Source organism: Myiozetetes cayanensis, unplaced genomic scaffold (genome assembly GCF_022539395.1).
Source record: "Myiozetetes cayanensis isolate MyiCay16 unplaced genomic scaffold, myiCay2020 scf5-8, whole genome shotgun sequence".
Taxonomy (NCBI): domain Eukaryota; kingdom Metazoa; phylum Chordata; class Aves; order Passeriformes; family Tyrannidae; genus Myiozetetes; species Myiozetetes cayanensis.
In genome coordinates this window covers 49,227,991-49,250,229 of record NW_026087742.1, presented here as the reverse complement: position 1 = coordinate 49,250,229, position 22,239 = coordinate 49,227,991, and the positions used below count along the sequence as shown (strand labels likewise).

Sequence of the window (22,239 nt, the reverse complement as noted above, 5' to 3'; positions counted from 1 at the left end):
AATGTTACAAGATTGAAAGGAAATGTTTTGAGTTTCTTTTCTGGCAGAAAACTCTGTCCTTTAAAAGTAGGTAAAAACAGAAAAGCTAACTAATTTCAAGATACAGCCTCATAAATTTTTGATCACAGTAGTCATAAATTTTTGAGATGATAATATTGTTTTTAAGATCATAAGACTGTCCCCACCATCCCTAAAAAAAAATTATCTAAAGATACTGGAGTCTTAAAACTGTCCATTATTGTTTGGAATGAGAATCAGATCTAAGAATCCCAGTTATACTGCCTGTATACTTCTCTCACACTCTCATGTACACTGCTGATAGATGATAAATAAAATGTACTTTAGGTCTACCCTTTCAATCAATTTGGGATCATTTTTAGGATTTTGTGATAGGTCATCCATTTTAAAAGTGGCTATTTCCCACAATAAGCAAGTTGCAAAGTGACTGATGACATCCTCCTGGAGGGCAAGTCTGCAAGTATTCAAACACTCCTGGCTTCTGGCCAAATCAAAGAAAGAAAACTTTCATAACACTGTTTTTGCGAATATGAATTTAACAATGCAACAAAGGTAATAATAGAAAGTTTTAGATTTCCCTTTCACAAGACTAGGGCCTCATTTTTCCTCTATGTTCTTGACTTGGAGTAATATGTTAATATTTCACTTTCTTGGAAACACAGAGACCCATTGCCCTTCCAATCACCTGTGGTAATTGCCCAATTTATCTTGAAAATGAAGTCAAACATTCCCAGAGGAATATTTCATTGGTATCTTGGAAGAAAGGAGAAAAAAATTCTACAACTGCAAAAACATTTACATTATCCAAACACTAGGGAAATGGACACATTTATTTAAATGATACAAAACTAACCTTCATCACCTTGTAGAAATTCTGCATTTTTTCTAATACAGACAGAAGATATGTGTTAGAAGATACACACATCTCCACAACTTCTAGAACTTACTTCCTGACTGGAAAAATAGTTCCTCATTAAGGAGATGCTAGAATTATTATTAAAAACATGTACTGCTATGTAGTGATATTGATCCTAAAAGCCAGAACACATTTTACCTAACCAGTTTTTGATGTTACAGGTAGACACTTGATTTGAAGTCTTTCAAAAACAAACAAAAGATCTTTGTACAGAAAACTACTCCTTACATTGTTTCCATTATAGTGAAACTGGTCAAAACTACAGTATATTTATCAATAATGATCATCTCCAGTAATGAGCTTTTGCACCCTTTCTCAGCCCTTTAAGAAATAACAATCTGACTCTGACTTTCTAGGTGTTTCTCTTGATCTAAGATCCTTCTCAATTGTAGGTAACTTAGAGAAGTCAGGGGAAGACACTTTTCCATATTAGGATATGTGGAAGTAATTACTGCAGTTTTCTGACCGTGCCTGTTTTGCCACGAATCTAAAAGAAGTCCGGATCAGCATCTCACCAGTGTGCAATAAGAGTATTCTTTGACAATTTTTGACAAAACTACTCTGACAAGGACAGGCAAGAGAAAGGACCAGAAGTTCTAAGATGACTCCAATGTAAGATAAAAAAGACAATATCCTGCTTATTACTAAAAGCAAAACACAGAATTAGTTTTCTGAGTGTACAGGAATCTGGAAGGACACCTCACAGAACGACGAAGAAAGCAGAATTGCTCAACGACTAGAGAAGAATATACTGATGGTTTCCATTTGAAAGTTAGATTACCAGAAGCAGATGACTAAGAGATGAAGACTGAGATTGGGCTGGAAGGCATTCCACACACAGAGACAAGGAATTAATGCAAGTAAATTCTCTTTAACATAAAATAATAATTAAAAAAAATCTCGTGCAAAAAAATCACCTTTTGGAAAATTATTGTCCAGAATTCAATAAAGCAAACGAGAAATGCTGAGGGGAAAAAAAAACCAACAAAAAACCTCCACACAAAAACATAAAACCTCTAGTCAACAAACCATTTAATTTCTAAAGCAAAAAAAATATATATAAAGGAAAGGGTTTTCTGCTTCTCCTCTAACTTGTACTGGAGTTCATTTTGGAAATTACACTAACTGCATACAACAACCTTTTTGTGTATAGACCATGTTGTGGATTGTGAAGAGCCCAAAATCAATATCAAAACATAAGTACACTCTTAAGCTGTACCATCTTTGATACTGGATAAGGACACAGTAGAATTATTGCTTCTGTCTTGATGGACCTTTATGTAGTCCAAATAGGATGAGAATATTATTATAGGAAATACTAGCTTCAAGCACAAGACTTCATTTATCGAACTTAAATTTGAGCCTGGGGTGGAATGTGAAGTTACAAAGCCTCATCTTGGAGCTACACTGCTCACATTTTCATACTCACCATTTCTAGTGCTTTGTCCAGTGCATGAAAATCTTTTGTTTGTTTGTTTTAACTTATTGTTCTCCCATCAAATGCCAAAGTTCCTTTATCCTGACTGTCACAGAGGCAGCCTGCCTTTCCTACAGTCCCCGCCATCCTACCTGCCACCTGCTGTAAGTTATTGCTTTTATGGCTACTCTAGCAGTATAATCAGTTAAAAATAACTTCTTTACTCAGAGCTAATTTATCTAGTTTTGATGTGACTGTTTTCACCATTACATACATTGATGAAAGTGATCGAGCAGCAACATGGACCCAGGCATGGAGAAAATATGACATGTCTGCCAGGGTGATCTTGGCCAGAGAGAAGCCTAGACTGACCACTAAAAGTGTAGCCTAAGAGTATGACTCCATTAGATGTAGAGATCTGAACTTACAGCTTGCTGCCATGAAAACATGAGTCATGTTTTTTCTCTTCTTCTTTGTGCTCCCAAATTTGCAATCCTGAATCCTTTTCTTTGAGTAGCTCTTGTGGCTTTTGAACAAGGCTCTTAGTCAGCTTAACTCATTAAGCCAGGAAACGAATGTCTGAGCAGTTTTTACATGTGTTTGTGAGTTAGTCCTATAAATATCAGCACTGGTACAAAAGTGGGGTTAGAAGAGAAGGAGCTGCAGGACGGAAGTAGTGTAGCAGATGCAGAACTTTGTTAGGATAAACATTTTCCAGATATGCTGGAAAAAAGGATTATTGAAACAATGAGTTTCTGCACGTTTCCATGTGTGTTTCTATGTGTCCTTGCCCTCTACAATACATTTTAATTCAGACTTTTGCAGTGATATGATAAGCAGCATTGTGTCCTATTTGCACTACAAAAATAGAGACAGATATGCTAGTGCCTACTGAAATCTCTGCAGTGCCCAGCTGATGAGTCTTCCTATATTTTCAGAGATAAATCTACCACTCAGTGAGGATTTCCTTAAAATTTACACTGGCCAGGCACATCTTTTGGGTATTTTTTTTCATTTGTTTTTTTTTTCCACCTCTCCTTGGAGTGGGATTAATTTCTTGGTATTGTTTAAAATTTTTTTCTTGCCACTTAGGACAACAAGGCATGCACTCTTTTGCTTTACCTCTGCCATCTTCTGCCCCATTTTGCTACTCTATAGTTTTGACTGCTATAGGGTATACACAGTAGTATACGGCTACTGGTTAACATGTATCAAACTCCTGGGAAGTGTTTTATAGACTCTGCTGCATGGGAGCAGATCCTTCAGAGGTCTTTTTTGATTAAGAATGGCTGCCTGTGATACAGAGAGACAAGACTTGCATTCAGCCCAGGTAGTTTCCAAGTTAATAAATAAGAGAGCATAGACATCCACAACTCATTTATGAAGCTCACACTGTTAAACTAACACTTGAAAAGCTTAGTTGAAGCTCAATTTAATTACTTACATGTTTTTGTTTTAGTTTTTGTTTTTGTTTTTTTTAATGGATATACTCCAGGCATAGTTTTCTTTATTTAAGGCATTTTACGTTCTACAATTTTTCATAGAAGTAAACAATTTTCTGAATCTACTTACAGCATAATTATTAGAGGGACTTATAGGCTACCTATTCTTTGAGAATCTCCTAATAGGTTTCACTGCCAGTTTTACATAAAGCATTTTTTGGTTATGGATATTATTTTCTTCATACAATTTGTTTTTTTTTTCCCTAATAAAAGCCTGTTTACAAGGAATAGCATCCAGAATAAATGTTTTTCCTCAACATAATGATTCAGAAGCAGATAATTTGCTTTCTAGTTTTGATATTTCCTTTGGAGGCTCCTTAATGAAAATCTTGATTGAACTTCCAGTGTAGAGGGGAGGAAATACAGAATGAATGATCTATTGGAAAACTACAAAATCCAGAAATTTATCAGTTATTCTACAGGTATATACAATCACAAATGACATAGTGTTTTTTTTGAAGGTAACAATTTATCCTTATAATAATTTTACTTTTAAACAGATCAAGTAGCAAGATGTCTTCCTTTGTTAATAGATAAGATACAGAAAAATACAAGTGGCATGAGATAAAACTCCTTTGGGATACAACTACTCAGTTTCTGCAGAAGCTCTATCCTCGAAGAGAAGAATTTGTAAAAGATCTGGAAGTAATTAGAAACTATTGTAGTGTTTTGGCTAGGGGAAAAAAATGAAAAAAAAGAAAAAGAAAAAAGTAATCAAAATCTCAATCTGATGTAAGGAGGAACTACACTGCAAAAACTTAAGGTATTTTTCTTTAAACTGTATGGTTTATTGAAGAAATCTGCCACTCAATAGCAACACAGCTGTGACATGCTCAGCGAGGCTGAGGGAACAAAGACCAGCTAATCAAGCACAGATCTTGTCAAACATAACACATCTTCATCCATTTTATGTTAAAATAGACTAAATCCAAATAAAAATGCCTATTTTAGGAAAAGTGAGGATCAGTATATGTTTATTATCAATTATCTAGAAAAAATTGATTTTAAGTACTTGGAGGTATGATTATGGCTTATATAAGAAATAAAGAAAATAAAGCCTTCAAATTAGCCTCAGTGTTAATCTAGTGAAGTAGGTAATACCAGGGAAAAAATACAATGAATGTAGGCAACTGCATGTTACATTACAAGACAGATTCTGAAAAAACAGAATAGTGCTTTTTGTTCTTCTCCAAACCCACAAATGATGCACCAACACTACAGGAGTTTCTTTAAAACTTAAAATGTATTTTTTCACAGAAACTCCAAATTCCTTTGGGGAAAAGGCTTGATTGCATATCCTTCAGAGTCTAAAAGGCTACCCATATGAACTGAATTATCCATGACATGTACCTTCAGACATTTGTAATGTGATATTTCATGTAAATTTAGACCATACCTTGGATGTGAGCCGCTGGCAATGTTGATTTTATTCAGGAGCTCAGATAAGAAAAAAAATTCTGACATCCTTGCTAATCTGTAGTCGTTAACATGGAATTTCCAACATAAAAAGCATAAAAGCATCTAATTTGCTGTAGCAAATGAAAGGAAAACAAACTTTGCATTTCCCTTTCCTTTTCAATGTCTAAAGTTACTTTGTCCTGTGCAAACAAAATTGTACTTTTCAAAGGTTTTTATTATCGTCATCTATCTTTTGAGTGACACATTTCAAACTTCCCCACATAATCTGTAAAATGTCATTTAATTTGAATATGAAGGATTTACCCATGTTAGGAAGAAAAACCCTAGTTACATAGGGAATACTAAAAAACCACAGTACTTTATACGGTCTTTCCAGCTCAGACTAATTAATCTTTCATATGAAAAAGCTCAGGTAGCACTATTCTTTTTTCTTTTCTTTTCTTTTCTTTTCTTTTCTTTTCTTTTCTTTTCTTTTCTTTTCTTTTCTTTTCTTTTCTTTTCTTTTCTTTTCTTTTCTTTTCTTTTCTTTTTTCTTTTCTCTTCTCCTCTTCTCTTCTCTTCTCTTCTCTTCTCTTCTCTTCTCTTCTCTTCTCTTCTCTTCTCTTCTCTTCTCTTCTCTTCTCTTCTCTTCTCTTCTCTTCTCTTCTCTTCTCTTCTCTTCTCTTCTCTTCTCTTCTCTTCTCTTCTCTTCTCTTCTCTTCTCTTCTCTTCTCTTCTCTTCTCTTCTCTTCTCTTCTCTTCTCATATAGATGACTTATCCTCATTTGCTGCAGAAAACAGCTCCTAAGATCCTAATTACAAGTTCTGTTAGCATTAGGCTGAATTATGATATTTGTCTATCTGCCATTCTCTCTTCTAGGCATCTTATGTATTAGTATTTTTGTAGCATTTACATCACATTTTCATTTGACAGATAGTTTAAAAATGTAAATAGAAAAAATCGCCCAGCATTTTAACTGCAGATGACTCGAACTAGAGACTGGTTTGTTTATGCCTATAGTATAAAGACAATATTCTGTGGAGATGGAACTGTACAGAAGCAATACTCCAAGAGTTAGGAAGGTGAAGGGAGGAGACTGCAATTTGCACCATTGCAGCCCCCTGTTGACCAACTCCTGTAGAAACAATTAACATCACTCCACCAACAAACACCACAGCATTAGCTCCTGAAGTAATACATGGACACAAGGAGACACAGTCTTCCTTATTTAGAAGACAAGAAAACAACCCTGAAGTATCAGATGGGGTACAAAGAACTAAAACATTGCAATTTCCCGAAATAATTAAGTAGGTGGAAAATAGTTCTTCCAAGCAAACACTGAAGAAAATGAATAAATGTTAGAAACTACAAAATTATTAGGCTCTTCAAATTATTGCAGGTATAAAATGAATCTTATTTTTAAAACAATCAAATACTTTGAAATAAAACACAACATGTATAATAGTCATAAAAATAACAAATTGATTTTAGCTGCATTTGTTACATAGCTTTACTGAGATGTCTAAAGAAAAAGCATTGCAGAAAGAGCTTAAATTTCTCTCTCTTCCTTTCAATCAATATTTGAGGCAAAGTTTCATCTCTAGGGCCCTTAATGGCAGGAATTCCTGGAGCCAGCAAATGAGTAATGTTAAACCTATGATTAGATGATGAGGCCATCAAAGACACTAGACCCTAATGCTACATTCCAGTTTATTCCTGAGAATTGCAGTAAAACCAAAGGCTATGGAAGAAAGGACTGTAAGTTATTCTTTCCTTCAAAACAAATGTTTCAAGAGCTGCTAAAAAAAAAAAAAATAATTGCATGACCTGAACATAGAGCTCAAAAGCCTTAATGGATCTTTCGGAATTTTCCTGGAACCCAGTACTTCACCATTAGGTAACAAATTTTTCAAGTGCCCTGCTAGAAGAGGTTTGAAGTTTAAATCCCACTGAGGATTCCTGCCAGGGATGTATTTTTCTTTTAGTTTTCCCTAACTGATATCCCTCTAAAAGAGGAAGGAAAAAAAGGGAAGAGAAAAAAAGGAAAAGAAGATCTAATGATTTCCTTATGTCACAAGCTTGAAGAAATGCAACCTACAGACTGGCAAGACACAGGTAAGTTGGAACACCCTTCCCCAGAATCAGTTGTAAATGTTTATTATTTTCAGATAGATTCCTCAAAAGTGGATCTTAATTTCAATTGCCCCTAGAAACTCATTTGTTTTCAGTACATTTTTGGTGTATGCTCTCAATGCGCAGCAGTGAATGCTCAAGCAAAGCTATAAACAAGTAATTTTCTTCAATAATAATATAATAGGTTAACCTGAGCATTTTATATCCTAACTTGGTTTGAGTTGAACTGGTATTATAATTCTGTCTGTGGGGAACCTGGTAAATGAAACATTGATACGAGATTTTAGAGAAGTATAAAAACGTGTGAAGTTATTTGGATCTGTTAGGCCACTGTATTTTTCTTATATTTCACAAAATGAACAAAGTTCTAAAATGTTTGCTGATAACTGGCAGTTTAAAGTAAAAGGCTAAATATAAAAAAGTAGCCAATAACACTTCTGTTAAAACAAAAATTATTAAAATTGAGATATAAATAATCCACAGTGTGAGGAATTATTTTAGCTTTGAATACTTTATTTGTGAAAGTAATTCAAAGCATTAATTGATTTAGATTTCTGAGAAACCCATTAGTGCTATGCTAACCCCCCAGTAATTAAACACAGAATTTTTTAAATATTCTGCTTCTCTCAGTTCTTGAGGAACACCTAAACCATGTTGCTCTCCTTTTTATATACTGATAACTACATAAAATTCCCAATCAGTTGTCATGTATATCAAAAGTAATAAAGTCAGTACAAACTAAAAGTTTTAAAAGTTACTAATTAAAAGACAGATTTTCTATGTTGTCATAAAATTATGACAACAGTATCCTATTCACATGTTCTAAAAAACAACAGGCTTGAAAGGAGTTCATACACAGGAAAAATGCATCACGTCCATCCATACAGTTTTAGAAAATGAATGCAAATATGCTTTGTATACCCTGTGAATACAGAAAAACTATGAAATGTATATTTAAAAAAAATTTACAAATTATATGTTACCAGAATAGAGTAACTGTATTTTCTTATACTGAAATGGAAAAGTAAAGCAAACTGCAACATACAATTATTGGGCTGGCAGTAAACTAGCACTAGGCAAAGAAATTAATAAAATCAAAACCAGAGAATGTCTTACCTGTGAACAAAGCAGCATAACCAGTTCAACCACTGAAGTACTTGACTTCATACAAACCAGACCTGCAATAAAAAGTCAAAAGTGAATTTAAAAGATCAGTGATATTTTGCTATTATAGTTCCGTGGTATCTGAAATCCATAAAATATCTATAATGTATATTTTTTATCACTCAAACATACTGAAACAAGTTTAAAGCACAGTTAACTGAGAATTTCAGATTCAAGAACACTTAAATGTTCAGAAAGTATCAAAGAATCATCTGGAATAATCTACACCACTTCAGGACACAATGTCTGTTAATGAAGTATTTTTCACCTTTAGCTAAGTTCACTATTTAAATAAATAAAGAAAGAAATATTGGTATAATCCAAAGCAAGTTACTATATGACAAACATAAGTAAACAATCTTAGAATATTAAATAATGTAAATTCTTATGAATAAACTGAATCACTTATTAACAGATAGAGAAAAAAAGCCTCTGCTTAGAAATTATTTTAATTTTCAGCTGGTAACTAATTATCCTGTAACTGAAAGCTTGAGTATTATTGAGAGACCTTCATGTGAAATATTATTTTTATTAAACTCATAACCCATAATTTGTAGGGCATGTTTCTTAAAACAAACCTTGAATTATGGAGTCTAGTTGTTACTCATTGTGTTGTAATTAATTTAAATAATAAATACCTAATAAGATTGTCACTATGAAAACTTGTTTGCAGCTTTCTGAGAGAAGAATGTCATATCCAATTATTTAAAAGATGCCTTGTAAGGAGACGAGGATGAAATTTCACTTCTACTGTTAATTTAACATATGGTAGGCTCTGTTATCTAAAATCATCTAGATATTGATATCATGCTTTAGGGCATGAAAACACTTTGTTTGTGTTATGAAAATGGTAAATTCAAAAACATAAAACTCAAGTAAGGACTAAACAGGAGGATGAAAAGCAAACTGACGTGCTTTAAATAGGTTTCTATCAACACCGATTAGAGACAAAAGCACTCCTACACAATGGCATGTATATTTATTTTGGGTACTGGATAAATATGCTTTTGTGCCCATTTTGCTAACAACCCCATCCTTATTGTATAGGAACACAGAACAAGCTGTAAGAAGCCACTAGGATTCCATTCTATCAGATATATGTGCAGACAGTTAATGAAATAAGAGCCAGATGTGCAAAGCTCATTTAGGGAGACAATTGCTGTAATTGATCAGCTATTCTTATGCTCAAGTGCTAGAAGATCAGAAAGATTAATGACATACTCATCACCTGCAGGCTACCTCCACTGTTTGAAAGCTGACAAAGAAAATCCAAACACAAGACTGAACTCCACAGTTAAACCAATGCAGCTAGCACAGACACATCAAATATTTAATCATAGAATGTTGTCTGATTTATTATGAATTCACCTCATATTCTGTAAAATTTAAAAAAAAAAATTACCTTTCTGTCACACACTCATCATCTGTCAAAATCAAACTTCAGGTGTACTAAAGCACGACTAAGGCAAAATAATGCTCTTGGAAACATATCCCCATGCTACAATCTTCTAAATTTGTACATGCTTTTACTTCTGATTTTACATCTAAAGAACAAATGTATCCAGACTAAGCACCATACACATTTATGAAAAATAAACCAACTAAATTACATAAAAATTATTTTGCATCAGCAGTAATTTCTTTTCATCTTCACCAGGTTTTCAAAAAGAGAACTTGGTGCATATACATCCTTTATAGAGAAACACAAAAATGAGTATTTTATGCCTTAATTTATTAAATTAGATGTTCTTAACTTTCAAAGACAGATGGGGTTCTTATGCTACCTATGTAACCTCAAAGAATATAAAAAAATTTGGAGTGTGGACCAAAACAAATATTCCTAAAATGGCACAAAGCTAGAATAAACACTCATGATTATCATCCAGATAACAATGATGATCCAGTCCTAATAACACAAAGCTGTAGACATGAGAAAACAGAACTCTGTTTGAAGGAAGTCATAATTAACTTAGTGCAAAATTATATATTTACAATAATATGAATTTTTATATGATCTCTCTAACTTGTAATAGCTTAATGATTCTATGGGTTTAAGTAAACAGGTCATCTGACCTAAAATTGATGTCTTATCACTATTTCTCTGGACATTACTTGATAATTTTTGTATATCACATCTAATCAACTGCAAGCTTGGATGTAGCATTCCAGCACTGGAAAGGAGAATTAAACTGGTTTTGGTGAAATTCATTAAAGAAAGAGAAGGATACAGAACTGACATCTAGTTAGCACGTCAGCAGGCCCATTAGTCCTAAGCAGCTCTGTAATTGCCTGATGAAACAACCCACTGATAACAGCCATTAATACCTTTCATAACCAGTAGTATTAAAAACGACATTCTAAGAGGCTGTTTTTCATGTCCAAAAGAAACAAATAACTATCTTATAGACTGTAGCACTTTTCACATATGAAAATACTGAGTGAGATAGCAAAGCCTCATAAAAGAAGTTCATGGTGTCAAGGATATTTGTCTCAGTCCACAGCATAAATTTTAAGTGTGCAGCACTCTAGCTGTAAATAAGCAAAACTGGGAGTAGCCCAGTTTTGAGAATGGGGAATCCACACATCTTGATATGTATGAAAAAGGAACTAGAAAAAGAAATACTTTCTATTCATCTTTAAATACTCATAACATAAATTCCTTCACAAAACAGAATACAGAAATGTGAAGTGTTCATAGCAGGACCGCCCTTTCACGGTATAAGTCTTTTACTTATCTGCCCCCAAATCCCACTTCAGAGACTCCTTCCAGTCAAACCACAAGGGAAAGCGTGTGCCCTCCATTATATGCTCCATTTCCTCTCCCTGAGCTGCCAAGGACTCTATTGCTTCTTCCTATTTTCGTTTGTTCCTGACTGACTAGTTAATATTTGAAATAAATAACGATTTTTTTACTGTTAGATAAAACGTAATTAATCTTCAAAGTCTACTGTCAGAGGTGCCGTGCAGTCAATAGCAGAGAATGATAGAAACAGATCAGACCTAATGGAGGAACGATCCATTTTTGCCTATTAGGAAAAACTGTCAAAATGCAATCTCTGGTTTATGAAGATCCCACATCATCAAAAGCTGTAGGAGTCAGTTAAGGAAGAATCACAATCCCTGTCCTGGTTAACTTTTCCTTCATAGCTGAGGAAAAAAAAAGATAATATTAATAATACTCTTTTGGTTTTTAAATTTGTGCCATCCTCTCTTCTAGGAGTCCAACTTGTGTGAATTGCTTCACTGCTTTTGGTATGGTAGAGAAACTAAAATAATTTCCTTCAGTAGACAGTCTATATTCTAACAGGCAAAAATTAAAAAAAGGGAATAGAAGAAGTTCTGTTCCCATTTTACAGACAAAAGGGAAGATACAAGCTGGTTGAGGTATCTTCATAAAATCAAATTGAATTTGTAGTATATATCAGAATAAATATCAATTTTCTAATTAATTTTCTAAGTCCCAAATAGATTAACAACTGCATTTATTCTTCCTCTCTGCTGTTTTACATGATTCAACAGAGATCTTTAATACGTTTTTTAGTTTTAGCTTTAATAATAAGAAAAAAAAGAAAAACGTAGAAAAATAAAAATATAAAAATATACAAAATATAAAAATATAAAAATATATAAAATAAAGATAATAAATATAAATATATAAAATATATAAATATAAGATATAAAATATATATAAATATTCTCTCATTGAAAAGACCAAACAAAGTCTCAGTTCTCTTCCCTCTCCTTAACCCTAATGAGAAAAAATATTCCCAACTCAAACTAAAATTGTTGCCTGCATTCTTCAGCTGCAGATAAGTTCTTCCTATACCATCTGTATCAAATGCCATTAAGGAAGCTAATGTAATTACTAAAATACAAGTGGATATTTCCTGCATACAGCGAGGTTAAAAAGGTCAGTGTTTAACTGAATGGAGTACGTGCTTTTTACATTGACTATTCTCAGGACTTTTCTTCATGGTCTATTCTCAGTCCATTAAATATAGTCATCAAAATTCAGGAATTTGATGGCAACAATGACCACATATATGGATGCAAAAACTGGGAGCATCAAGTGCATGACCTTGGCTAATCTGGAATAAATGATGTATGTCTGCCAATTATCTTGAAATGCTCTGGTTTACTTGACTTCTTTTTCAGTGTTCTTCTGTTGGCCCAAAGACATGATAATTATTTCTTTTCACTATGACTTATTAATGTCTAAAAAAAGATTAATTTCAGCTATACTCTTTTAGTCATGACTGTGGCATTAATGAAGTCATGGGTTCAAAACCTCCAAGTCACCATGTTGAACTAGTCAGCATGAATTTCCATTTTGAAGAAATATAATGTAGGCTGATAAAATCAATTTTAAAAAAAAATCCTTATGAAATAAGATCATGGGTTTGAACTTCTTTTTATTATTATTAATACAATGTGTGTATGAGTCTAACTTAATACCAGCACAATTTCATCTGGTATTTATCAAGGTTTGCCTGCATTTTCTTTCAATGATTTTACTCTGTGTCAACTTAAACCCTTATTGGAACTGGAATCAATTTTAATATTAGCAAAAGCAAAAGTTAAATGTTTCTACATCTCATGTTCAACTAAGAAAAAAAAAGACGCAATTAACAAAACTTTAGAGCCTGCAGAAATCTTTCACTCAATTATAGTTGCTTCTTATCTGAAAAATCTCAGGTATGGCTAAATAAAAAGCTTGAGAAAGTTTAATCTATTTAACCCAGTTCACAGAGAAAACTTAGTCTTTATTATTCCTGCATAACCTGTCATCAAAACTACAGAAGCATTATATAGAATCGAAAAGGTTATGAAAAAATAAACACATGCTGTTATATCCATTAGTGAAAGTGTGTAAAAGGTACCTAGAAATGAGCAAAAGGATCTAGAACTAGAAAAAACAGAAAATCAGAAAACACTAAAATTCTCCTTTGTAATTTCTATTTTTGTAAGGCAAGTTATTTATTATTTCCTAGTCATATAGTCCTCATCTACTTTAAACAAAACTGTATTGTTTCAAATTGTTCACTATAATTATAGGTAACTCATACTGTGGTATGAGTCCCATAATACTCAGTGACTTCTGTGCCATGAGACAGAATAAGTATTTCCTACCAGTAAGAACTATTCACAGATTGTGTTTTCATTTTTGATAGACTATTCTCTTATACTTTGTTCAGCATTTGTTACAAACGGCACAACAAAGTTTCAAGGACATTTCACGCTGATGACGGAAACTAAAGCACGTTTTGGCTGTGAAAGTACTAGGGAAAAAGGGATGGTGACATTTTGGTTGGATATGTAAGTTTTCCCTAATATTTATTTGTTCTTTCTAACCATCTTTCTTCTGCCAACAAAATCTGCTAAATGACTTCTTGAAATATCTTTCTAAATCCAACTTAGTATCAAAGAAATAACACTGGATTTCTTTTTTGACCATTAAAATTATTTGGATAATTTAAATCCACATTATTCCCTCTCTTCCAAAGGCTGTCCCTCAGAGAAAACTAGATTCAACTTAATATTTTTAATCAATTATCAAACTGCTATTGATTCCCTACAGATTTGAAAAGAGACAGTATGGAGCAAAAATAAAAAGATAGGTGAAAAATTTGAAAGTAAATGCCAAGTATGTAAAACTTATTCTGAAACAACAGATGTTCTTATTCCAAGCAAAGCTATTATTAGGGGGAAAAAAAAATAAATATGTGTATTAACAGAATGTAAAGTTCTTGCAAGATTACACTCAAAATTGGTTTTAGAACCATGCATATGTCACATATTCTGTAGACATTTAGATTACACTAATGGTTTTAATTTACGAAAAGAATATTTAGGATTTAAAGAAAGTCTGCAGATGGAAATCACAGCCAGGTTGCAAAATAATTACAACTTCGCTTTTACTAGATGAAAGAAAACACTATTTCAAAGCACATAACTCACTAAAATAACAAAGTCATGGTTATGGATTTAACAATCCCTTCATCAGCCTTGACTGACATTACCACCAACTCTAGGGACCATGAAGGATGGCTGTATTAGTACTCCAGACCATTCTTTGTATGTGTAGATCTCCTTTACAGAACAGAAGAGTGACACAGAAAAACACAGTGAATGTGAATTTGACTCAGTGCTTTTTAGTTCATCAAGACAGTTATAATTCTTAAAGGATTTTTTGTTACGGTGGAAGACACTGCACAACACAAACGATATTCTTTGTATGTGGTACCTGGAAATCTAGGAAAGGTATCATTCAAGATAATAAATGAAATACCTTTAAATATTATCAAAGATCTTTAGAACTCACATCTTAAGATAAACATCTCAAATAAACAGTGACAGATCAACACACCCCTCACCCCCGTTTTTAATCTGATCAAGCCAACTCAAATGGCTCAGCTCTTTCAGTCTAATTTGTAAAATAAAACTGATCTTAATGCTAGGACAGTATTTAAAATAGTAAGATTGTTATGTAACAATTTCTTGAATTATTTTATTAAAGTGAGAAAACCTAAACTTCTTCACCACTGCAGTTAGTAAAAAGGAACCTAAAAATGGACTATAAAACATCCAGATGGAATCACAGAATGGCAAAAACCCTTGAGAGTATACCCACAGAGGATTTATTACAATGTATACATGATTTAGTTTTTAAAATTACAGACTTTCATACTGTAATCCCATGAGCTGTAATGATATTGTCAAAACGGATGCTGCTGCCACAATATTCTGAAGAGTACAGCCCTATGCAAACCTGTGGATCTTTTGACAATTTTCCATTAGTGTAATGGGATGCAGAAATTCTCATTCATCAAATGAGAAGGAGATCATTTCATCTATGAAATAAAAGCCACTTGCACTGTTCAGTTTAATACAGTTTGATATTTTCAGAACTGATCCAGTTTTTTATTTAATGCCTGTGGTAATTTTTTATTTGGTCAGTGGTCCACTGGAATTTACTCAATATATGCATTTGTGTTTCCCTGTCACTGTCTCAAAACAGTATTTCTTTAGTCAGATCTCTTTCCAAATATCTGTTTTGACACAGTGAAATAATTTGTATATCCAATTGCTATACTAGAAGAGAACCTAAAATTTACATCAGTCTATCATGCATCAATTGAGAAATTGTTCTAATCACATTAATAACACAAAAATATTATTTTCATATAAAAGAATTTAACACAAATGTTAGTTACAGGAAAACAATTCCCTGTTAAATTTAGGTGAAGCTCTTTTTTTAATGCTATGATACTTATTATTTGCTAAATTTAATTTGCCAATTAAATGTATTTCCTTCTCATCTAAAATCCTCTTCTACAGTTTGGGTGAAAACATCCAAACCAGAGATCACATTGCACTGCTGCTCAGATTAAAATATTTCTAATCTTGAAAATGCCTATAAAATTGAACCACTGCTTTTCTGCTGAAGTGTACTTCAGTTACTGGTAGACTTGAGTAACTTACATACATTTTATTTCAGCATAACCCTGGAAGAACTAAAGAAAAAAAAAAAAAACAAACAAAACAACAAACACCTACAATTACAAGTTTTAGAAAATCCAAACACTTCTTTATCTAGAAAGAATCTCAATGAAAAGCACTGCATTTTTCTCCCCAAACCCAACAGTCCACTGTGAAAATTAAAAGATGACCTGGAAAGCCTTCTGATTTCCCTTTTTATACTAAGATATTATTCAAATAAGGGGTTTAAAGTTTTTAATACATTTCTGCCACAGCTGCTGCCCAGGATATTTTATTTCAATTGAAGAAATAAGAAAAAGATAATGGATAAAGACATTCAAAAGTTAAATTAAAGTGTGAAAATTTAAAAGATTTTTCAAATTTTGTCATGTGTTATTTTCCCAAGATTTCATTTCTTTCCTGATCAAGTTGCTAAATTTGTGATTAAATTTGTAGAAAAATTACTATATAGAAACAAGTGATACCAAAGAAGTTGCCACATATTCAACACATCTGGAAAAATGCAGCTGTTCTGAGGTTTTATATTCTTCCAATCCCTCAAAATTTTCTCATTTAAATGAAGAAACATCTACTCCTCCTTTCTATTTTTTTTTCTCTGTCCTTCACCTCCTTTCAAATCTGTGTTACAGGAAATACATTTTGAAAGTATTACCTCAACAGCAAGTTATTTTCAAAGAACTATACAAGCAGAAATAAGAACATTCATTTCACTCACTGACACAAGCAAATGTTTATACTTTATACCTTCACTACACCTATGGTGCTTTCTCCTCATCTCAAGAACCTTTTCCAATTATTTCTAAAGCTGTCAAAAGTGATATCCTGGGCAAGACTGATCATAGGTATGACCTCTAGAATATCATTATTTCCCTGAAAAGGCATTACTCAGTCTTATATTTTCTTCAGGTATGAATTTTATTTTTACTCCTGAAGTTTATCAATTTTTTCTTAGCTTCAGTCTATATCTTATTCTTATTTGATGCCCTGTTTTCTGTGCTTATTTATTTTTTTTTCCTTCTCCTCTTTTTGTAAGCATAGGAATTGCCTTTTGTTTTCTTCTTTCTAACTATTTCTTTCTAGTTCTTTGTTACTTTCTTTCCTATTATTAGGAGAGGTACTATCATCATAGTATGACACAACTGAAATATGTGTGTGGTGAATGAGAAAAAAGGATGGTGAGAAAAGGTTAAGCTGCACAGCAATAAATCCACTTACTCTTTACTGGTCCTCCTTACTTCCTTATCTTTTTTCTCTTTGGCAACCTTGGGGCCACACTGAGTGAACCAGTGCAGCCATAAATAGGAAGCATAACAAAATTTCACAGAGCTTATGCAAGTTTCTACATTTCTAAGGTCAAAGTGGCCATTATTTTAACTAGGCATGATCTCCTGAGTAGCAAAACTAATTTCTGTATCTAGTTGAGCAAACTGCTGGTAAAGTAATATTTTTTATATAATAAATGTTTTCTGAGAATTCAATAACAAAGAAAAAATATCTCCCTTTCCAAGCTGAACTTTGCTGACCTTATTTGGCAGCCATCAGATCTTGCTCCTAACCTGAAGCCCTACTGACAAATGGTAATCATTCTGAAACAGTGTCTCTCAAAACAAAAAAACATATCACAGTCATAGATCACTTGAAATAACTTGTATTTCTCATGTTTCAGTTTTCTTTATTTACTTGACAGTAACATTGTTATGGACTCTCCCTAGGCCTGCTTTGACATCACTTTGCCATCTTAATTTGACATATCACAACTGTCTCTGTTGTCTGACAAGTTCTTTCAGCATGAGGGTTTCCCATTGCAATAAAATCTTCAGACAACAACTACAAAGAGAACAAATCATAAAATTCCATACCATCAAACCAAAATAAGGTACAATATAAGAGAAGAGATGTTTAGCAGGTTGGAGGGTTCTTTTTGAGGGACATAAAATTTAACATAAAGCTACACTGAACACAGTAAAGATGTAGTATCTTAGTTCTTGCAAAAATAATCCCAGGCCTGAAGGAAGTCTGTTAAAACACAGACAAATCAAACTTGATGCTTCATTAATGTTTATGCTATAACTAACATTTTTTTCTATCAAAAAAGGCTTTATAAACAAGTATATTTTTAAGATTTAAGTGTAGTTTCTTAAGTTAAGTCTACAGTTTTTGTGCAATATTCCTTTTCTAAGCCTTGAAGGCATGGAAACAAACACATCCATATCCAATAGGATGAACTGTAGAAGTGCCTTTAAATCTTTAGGACGAGTAAGGGAGTTTGGTCAATTTGGTCACTAATTAAAATATTTCATTCTGGGTCATAAGAACGGGCGATAAGTAGACACAGAGTTAAGGAATACAAAAAGAAAAACTGTGACCAGCCCTAATGAGATGAATTTTGTAAAGAACCTGTACATAGAGCTCAGGCTGCATGGAGAAAGATCATTAGACTATTCATGAGAAATACATCTTTCAGGGCAAAACCTGATACAGAGATGTCATTTGCACCCTATAGATTATCACAGTTAGGTAGTTCTCTGGAAAATATTGCCAGAATAATAAAGTAGATTGATTCTACTTTTAAGCCTTTAGAGAACAAGGGGTGGGGCAAATACCAGCCTAACTGTTTCAAGTCCAAAATCAGGCAGAGTCCCCTGCTGAGTTCTGAATGATGAATTAAGTGGAATAAGAACCAGAGAACCTCTGCCTGTGGGGAGCTTCAGTCACAGCATGAACATCCTGTAGATACTGAATACCTTTTTGGCATACCACCTCGTTTTTCTTTGGACCTGGACAGTGGAAGAAAAAGTAATAAGGGAGGAAAAGGTGGTTGTTCTCAAAAAAAAAAAAAAAATTTACAACTTAGTCCAGTGTTATCATACAGCACTGCTGTATACCTGATATGATGAGTCCACCTACAGGTTGTGTTACAGTAGTGCCTGTACATGTTAAGAACATTCTCCAGAATCTTTTAAAAATTATTTCCTCAAAACAATTTTAAATAGGTCTCTTGCTACCTTTATATTGTTGTGGTATAAAAACTTACTAAAAAAAGAAAATTACTTTCCAGTAAAGCTGAAAGTTAGACTAAGAATAAAGACAGAAGGACACTTAACCTGGATGGTATTACAACAAAGATGGACTATGAAGATATCAGGGAGGGTGTTCTTCTAGAGTTATAAGGCAAAAAGACCAGTGTTTTCCAGGCTTTACGGCTTGAAACTGGAAACCAGACTACTCCTTTGAAAAAAGATTACATAGTAACTTCAAACACCTAGTGGATTCTACTTTCAGAGCTTCTTTAGAGCAAACCTTACTACTTTACACTGTAACCAGCTTTTGCTTTCCTAAGGGCATTTATTTATTATTATTTTATATGTTTTACACCTGCACTCTCCTAACTAAACTTTCCAATTAGTCTCACATTTTTCAGTAATTATTTTTCATCACTGGCAATGCAAAAGAACATCACCAATTTCGGTCTAATGGGAACACCTTAAGTTTTGGCTTGCAAAGATATCTTGATTATTAATCAATGTAATAATGATAATATAATCAACAACATATAATCTGAGCGCCAACAATTTCTACTCTTAAGTTACACTGGGACCACACAAGTCAAAGACAGAGGAGAGGGCATAAGCAGTTAACCTCTGTTCCATAGTCTAATACATCTTAGTAAGTGTCCAACTCATTAGACAGGGATAGAGTGGCTCATATGTGTAATTAATTATTGGCAGGTTTACTTTCAAAAAGGTGCCAGATGCTATGCATTTCCTAGTTGCTATCTGGATCTCTGAACTATAATGTTTCCTGCCACATTAAACATCTGTTCAGAACATACTTCTGCACACAGGAACTTCAGTAAATCAAGAGTTAAATCTTCAAAATTGAATGTATGTGTATCCTCTTTCTGGTGTTTGTAATGATATCCCTTCAAAGGTGTCATAAAGGAATACTATGCGAAAGAAAAATGTTCTGTAACTGATGTTGGGGTCATTATAGTTTGAAGATTTCAATGTGGATAAATAACAGAGACTTCTTTTTTGGCACCTGCTCTTCAGCTTTCCTCTCAATTGGCATCTGTCTTGTCATTGGTAACATACTCTGAAAAACTGTGGAAGTTGCAAAGCTTTGAACCTTGACTGTGCTGGAGCATGTGTAGATAAATAGGCAGATTTTAATATCAACTTAACACTTCAGCATTTCTTTGTTCCTACCATACAGACTCCCAGAAAACAAGTGTTGTTTTCTGTCTCCATGTGTGTCTGACCCATTGATATTTTTAGTAAAACCCAGAAACAGTCCCAAAGTGTGTGCAGAAACATGAGCACACTGTGGAGCCTTTCATTAGGATACTATGAGCTAATCATACCAATCAGATAGAGAGAGTTTCTTACAAAAAATTTCTGACATGCCTATAAATCGCAGTTTGAAATTCATTAACTTTTTTTCCTGTTTATGAATCGATTACAACATGTGCGGGCAGAATTTCAATTGGTAGCAGTAAAATATATCCATGCCCTGTTTCAAAATGACCCATTGTTTTCTTCATGATAAAAACTTAATCTTGCAAATTATTTGCAGATATTCATATTGTAAAAAAGGAAAATATATAAACTTTACACTTTCTGAAGTAAAGAATTATCTGTAATTCATTATTGTTCCAACCTCTTTATCTAACAGGGCTTATTTTCAGGCAGTAGTGTGATTTCTCTGGGATCTTTTTGTGACTGTTTACAGAGAAGATAGAAAGAAATTTATGAATAGGAATCCTACTAGCATAAGTTCGGGAAAACTCTTATAGAGGACTATAGAGGTCAGGAAATTACCTGGATTTAACTGCACTGTGCTAAACATGCATCACCTCTTCCTAGACAGAGAAGAAGGTACACTGAGACACCTAGGGCACATGGAAAGGAAAGAGTGGGATGTGGCAGAGCAGAGAAGAAATACATTAAGAAACCCTTAACCTTGAAACCAAATTCAGAGTTCCTGACTCCATTAGATTCCTTATCCTGATTTAACAGAGTGATCATGTCCAGGGAGACACATACAGCAAATGACATTAGCCTGACTCCTCCGCAGAAAGTTTTAATATTCATCGTAATTTCTAAAAGGGATTCTCTGATGTCTAATAGGGTTGACTTCTACCACTCTCTCAGTCTCCCTTTATCAATTGCTTTCCTGTTCCTTATGCTGCAATACCCATAGTATTGTACCAATACATTATATTACACAGCTGCAAATTAATCAGATGAGATTTTTTTGAATTACTATTCAGTTTTCCATTTCTTCACTAAATGTTGATGGCGTACCCCAAACAATAGTGGAGAGCAAATACAAAATCTGATTAAGAAACACACATGTAACTACTGCCTCCCCCAAGAAGTTATAGTTTATCTTTTCTTTAAACAGATATTTATATGTGTGAATACTGTGTAAAAATAGCATCTTTTAAGCAATCTCTGTTAAACTGGCTGAAACTGGCCAACACATTGAAAAGTTTTCAAGAGAGTTAAAGGCTGATCCTCCTCACCCACTCTGATCAACACAGGCCATCTTTAATGTCTCAAGGGAAGATGATATATTCCCAACTGCATCCACAGCTGAGATGCAAACAACTGCAGAACAAGTTAAAAAAACCATTGTTTTTATTGATTTCTGAAGGTGGCTAGCAGGCACTGAAGTACACCTGTCTATGACCATGCGAATAGATGCAGTGATGGCAATGTTAAAGCAAATTAGGGTTAATGCAGTCTATCATTCCTTGCAGGATATGGCACAAAGGAAATGGGGCTTCACAGGATCCAAAGTCACAAAGAAGCTCCAAAACCATCCTGCAAACACACAGCATTTTTCCTCTTGAGAAGATGGCTTGAAGACTCTATTTAGTAAGAATGTTTAAAAGATCATAAAGACTACAAGTAACATTGATCACAACACTTTAGGGTAAGCCCTATTCAAGTTTTCTATTATATTTACCCTCATTAGGCATTCTGTTGGTAGAAAGGCTAAAACATCCTGTAGTATTTAACTTCTTTTTATCTCTTCTCTTTGGTATATTGAACAAATCGAGCTCCTTACATTGTACTTTGTGGATTTTATCTCCCTTCCATCAATCACTCTTATGCCTTTCTCTTTTGTTCTCTCTGCAATGTGTGTGTATCACTCTTGAAGTGCTGTCTACAGAAACAGGTAG

At 33.5% G+C, this 22,239-nt stretch overlaps 1 protein-coding gene across 4 annotated transcripts in view; it reads right to left on the bottom strand.

Annotated features, from left to right (window-relative positions):
* The window catches only part of NBEA (neurobeachin), a 470,259-nt gene that overhangs the window by 245,013 nt on the left and 203,007 nt on the right, over positions 1–22,239 (bottom strand). For all 4 annotated transcript variants that reach the window (XM_050332434.1, XM_050332435.1, XM_050332438.1 and 1 more), the window contains one exon: positions 8,502–8,563. In XM_050332434.1, the coding sequence (XP_050188391.1) occupies positions 8,502–8,563 (62 nt within the window). The remainder of the gene's footprint in view (positions 1–8,501; positions 8,564–22,239) is intronic.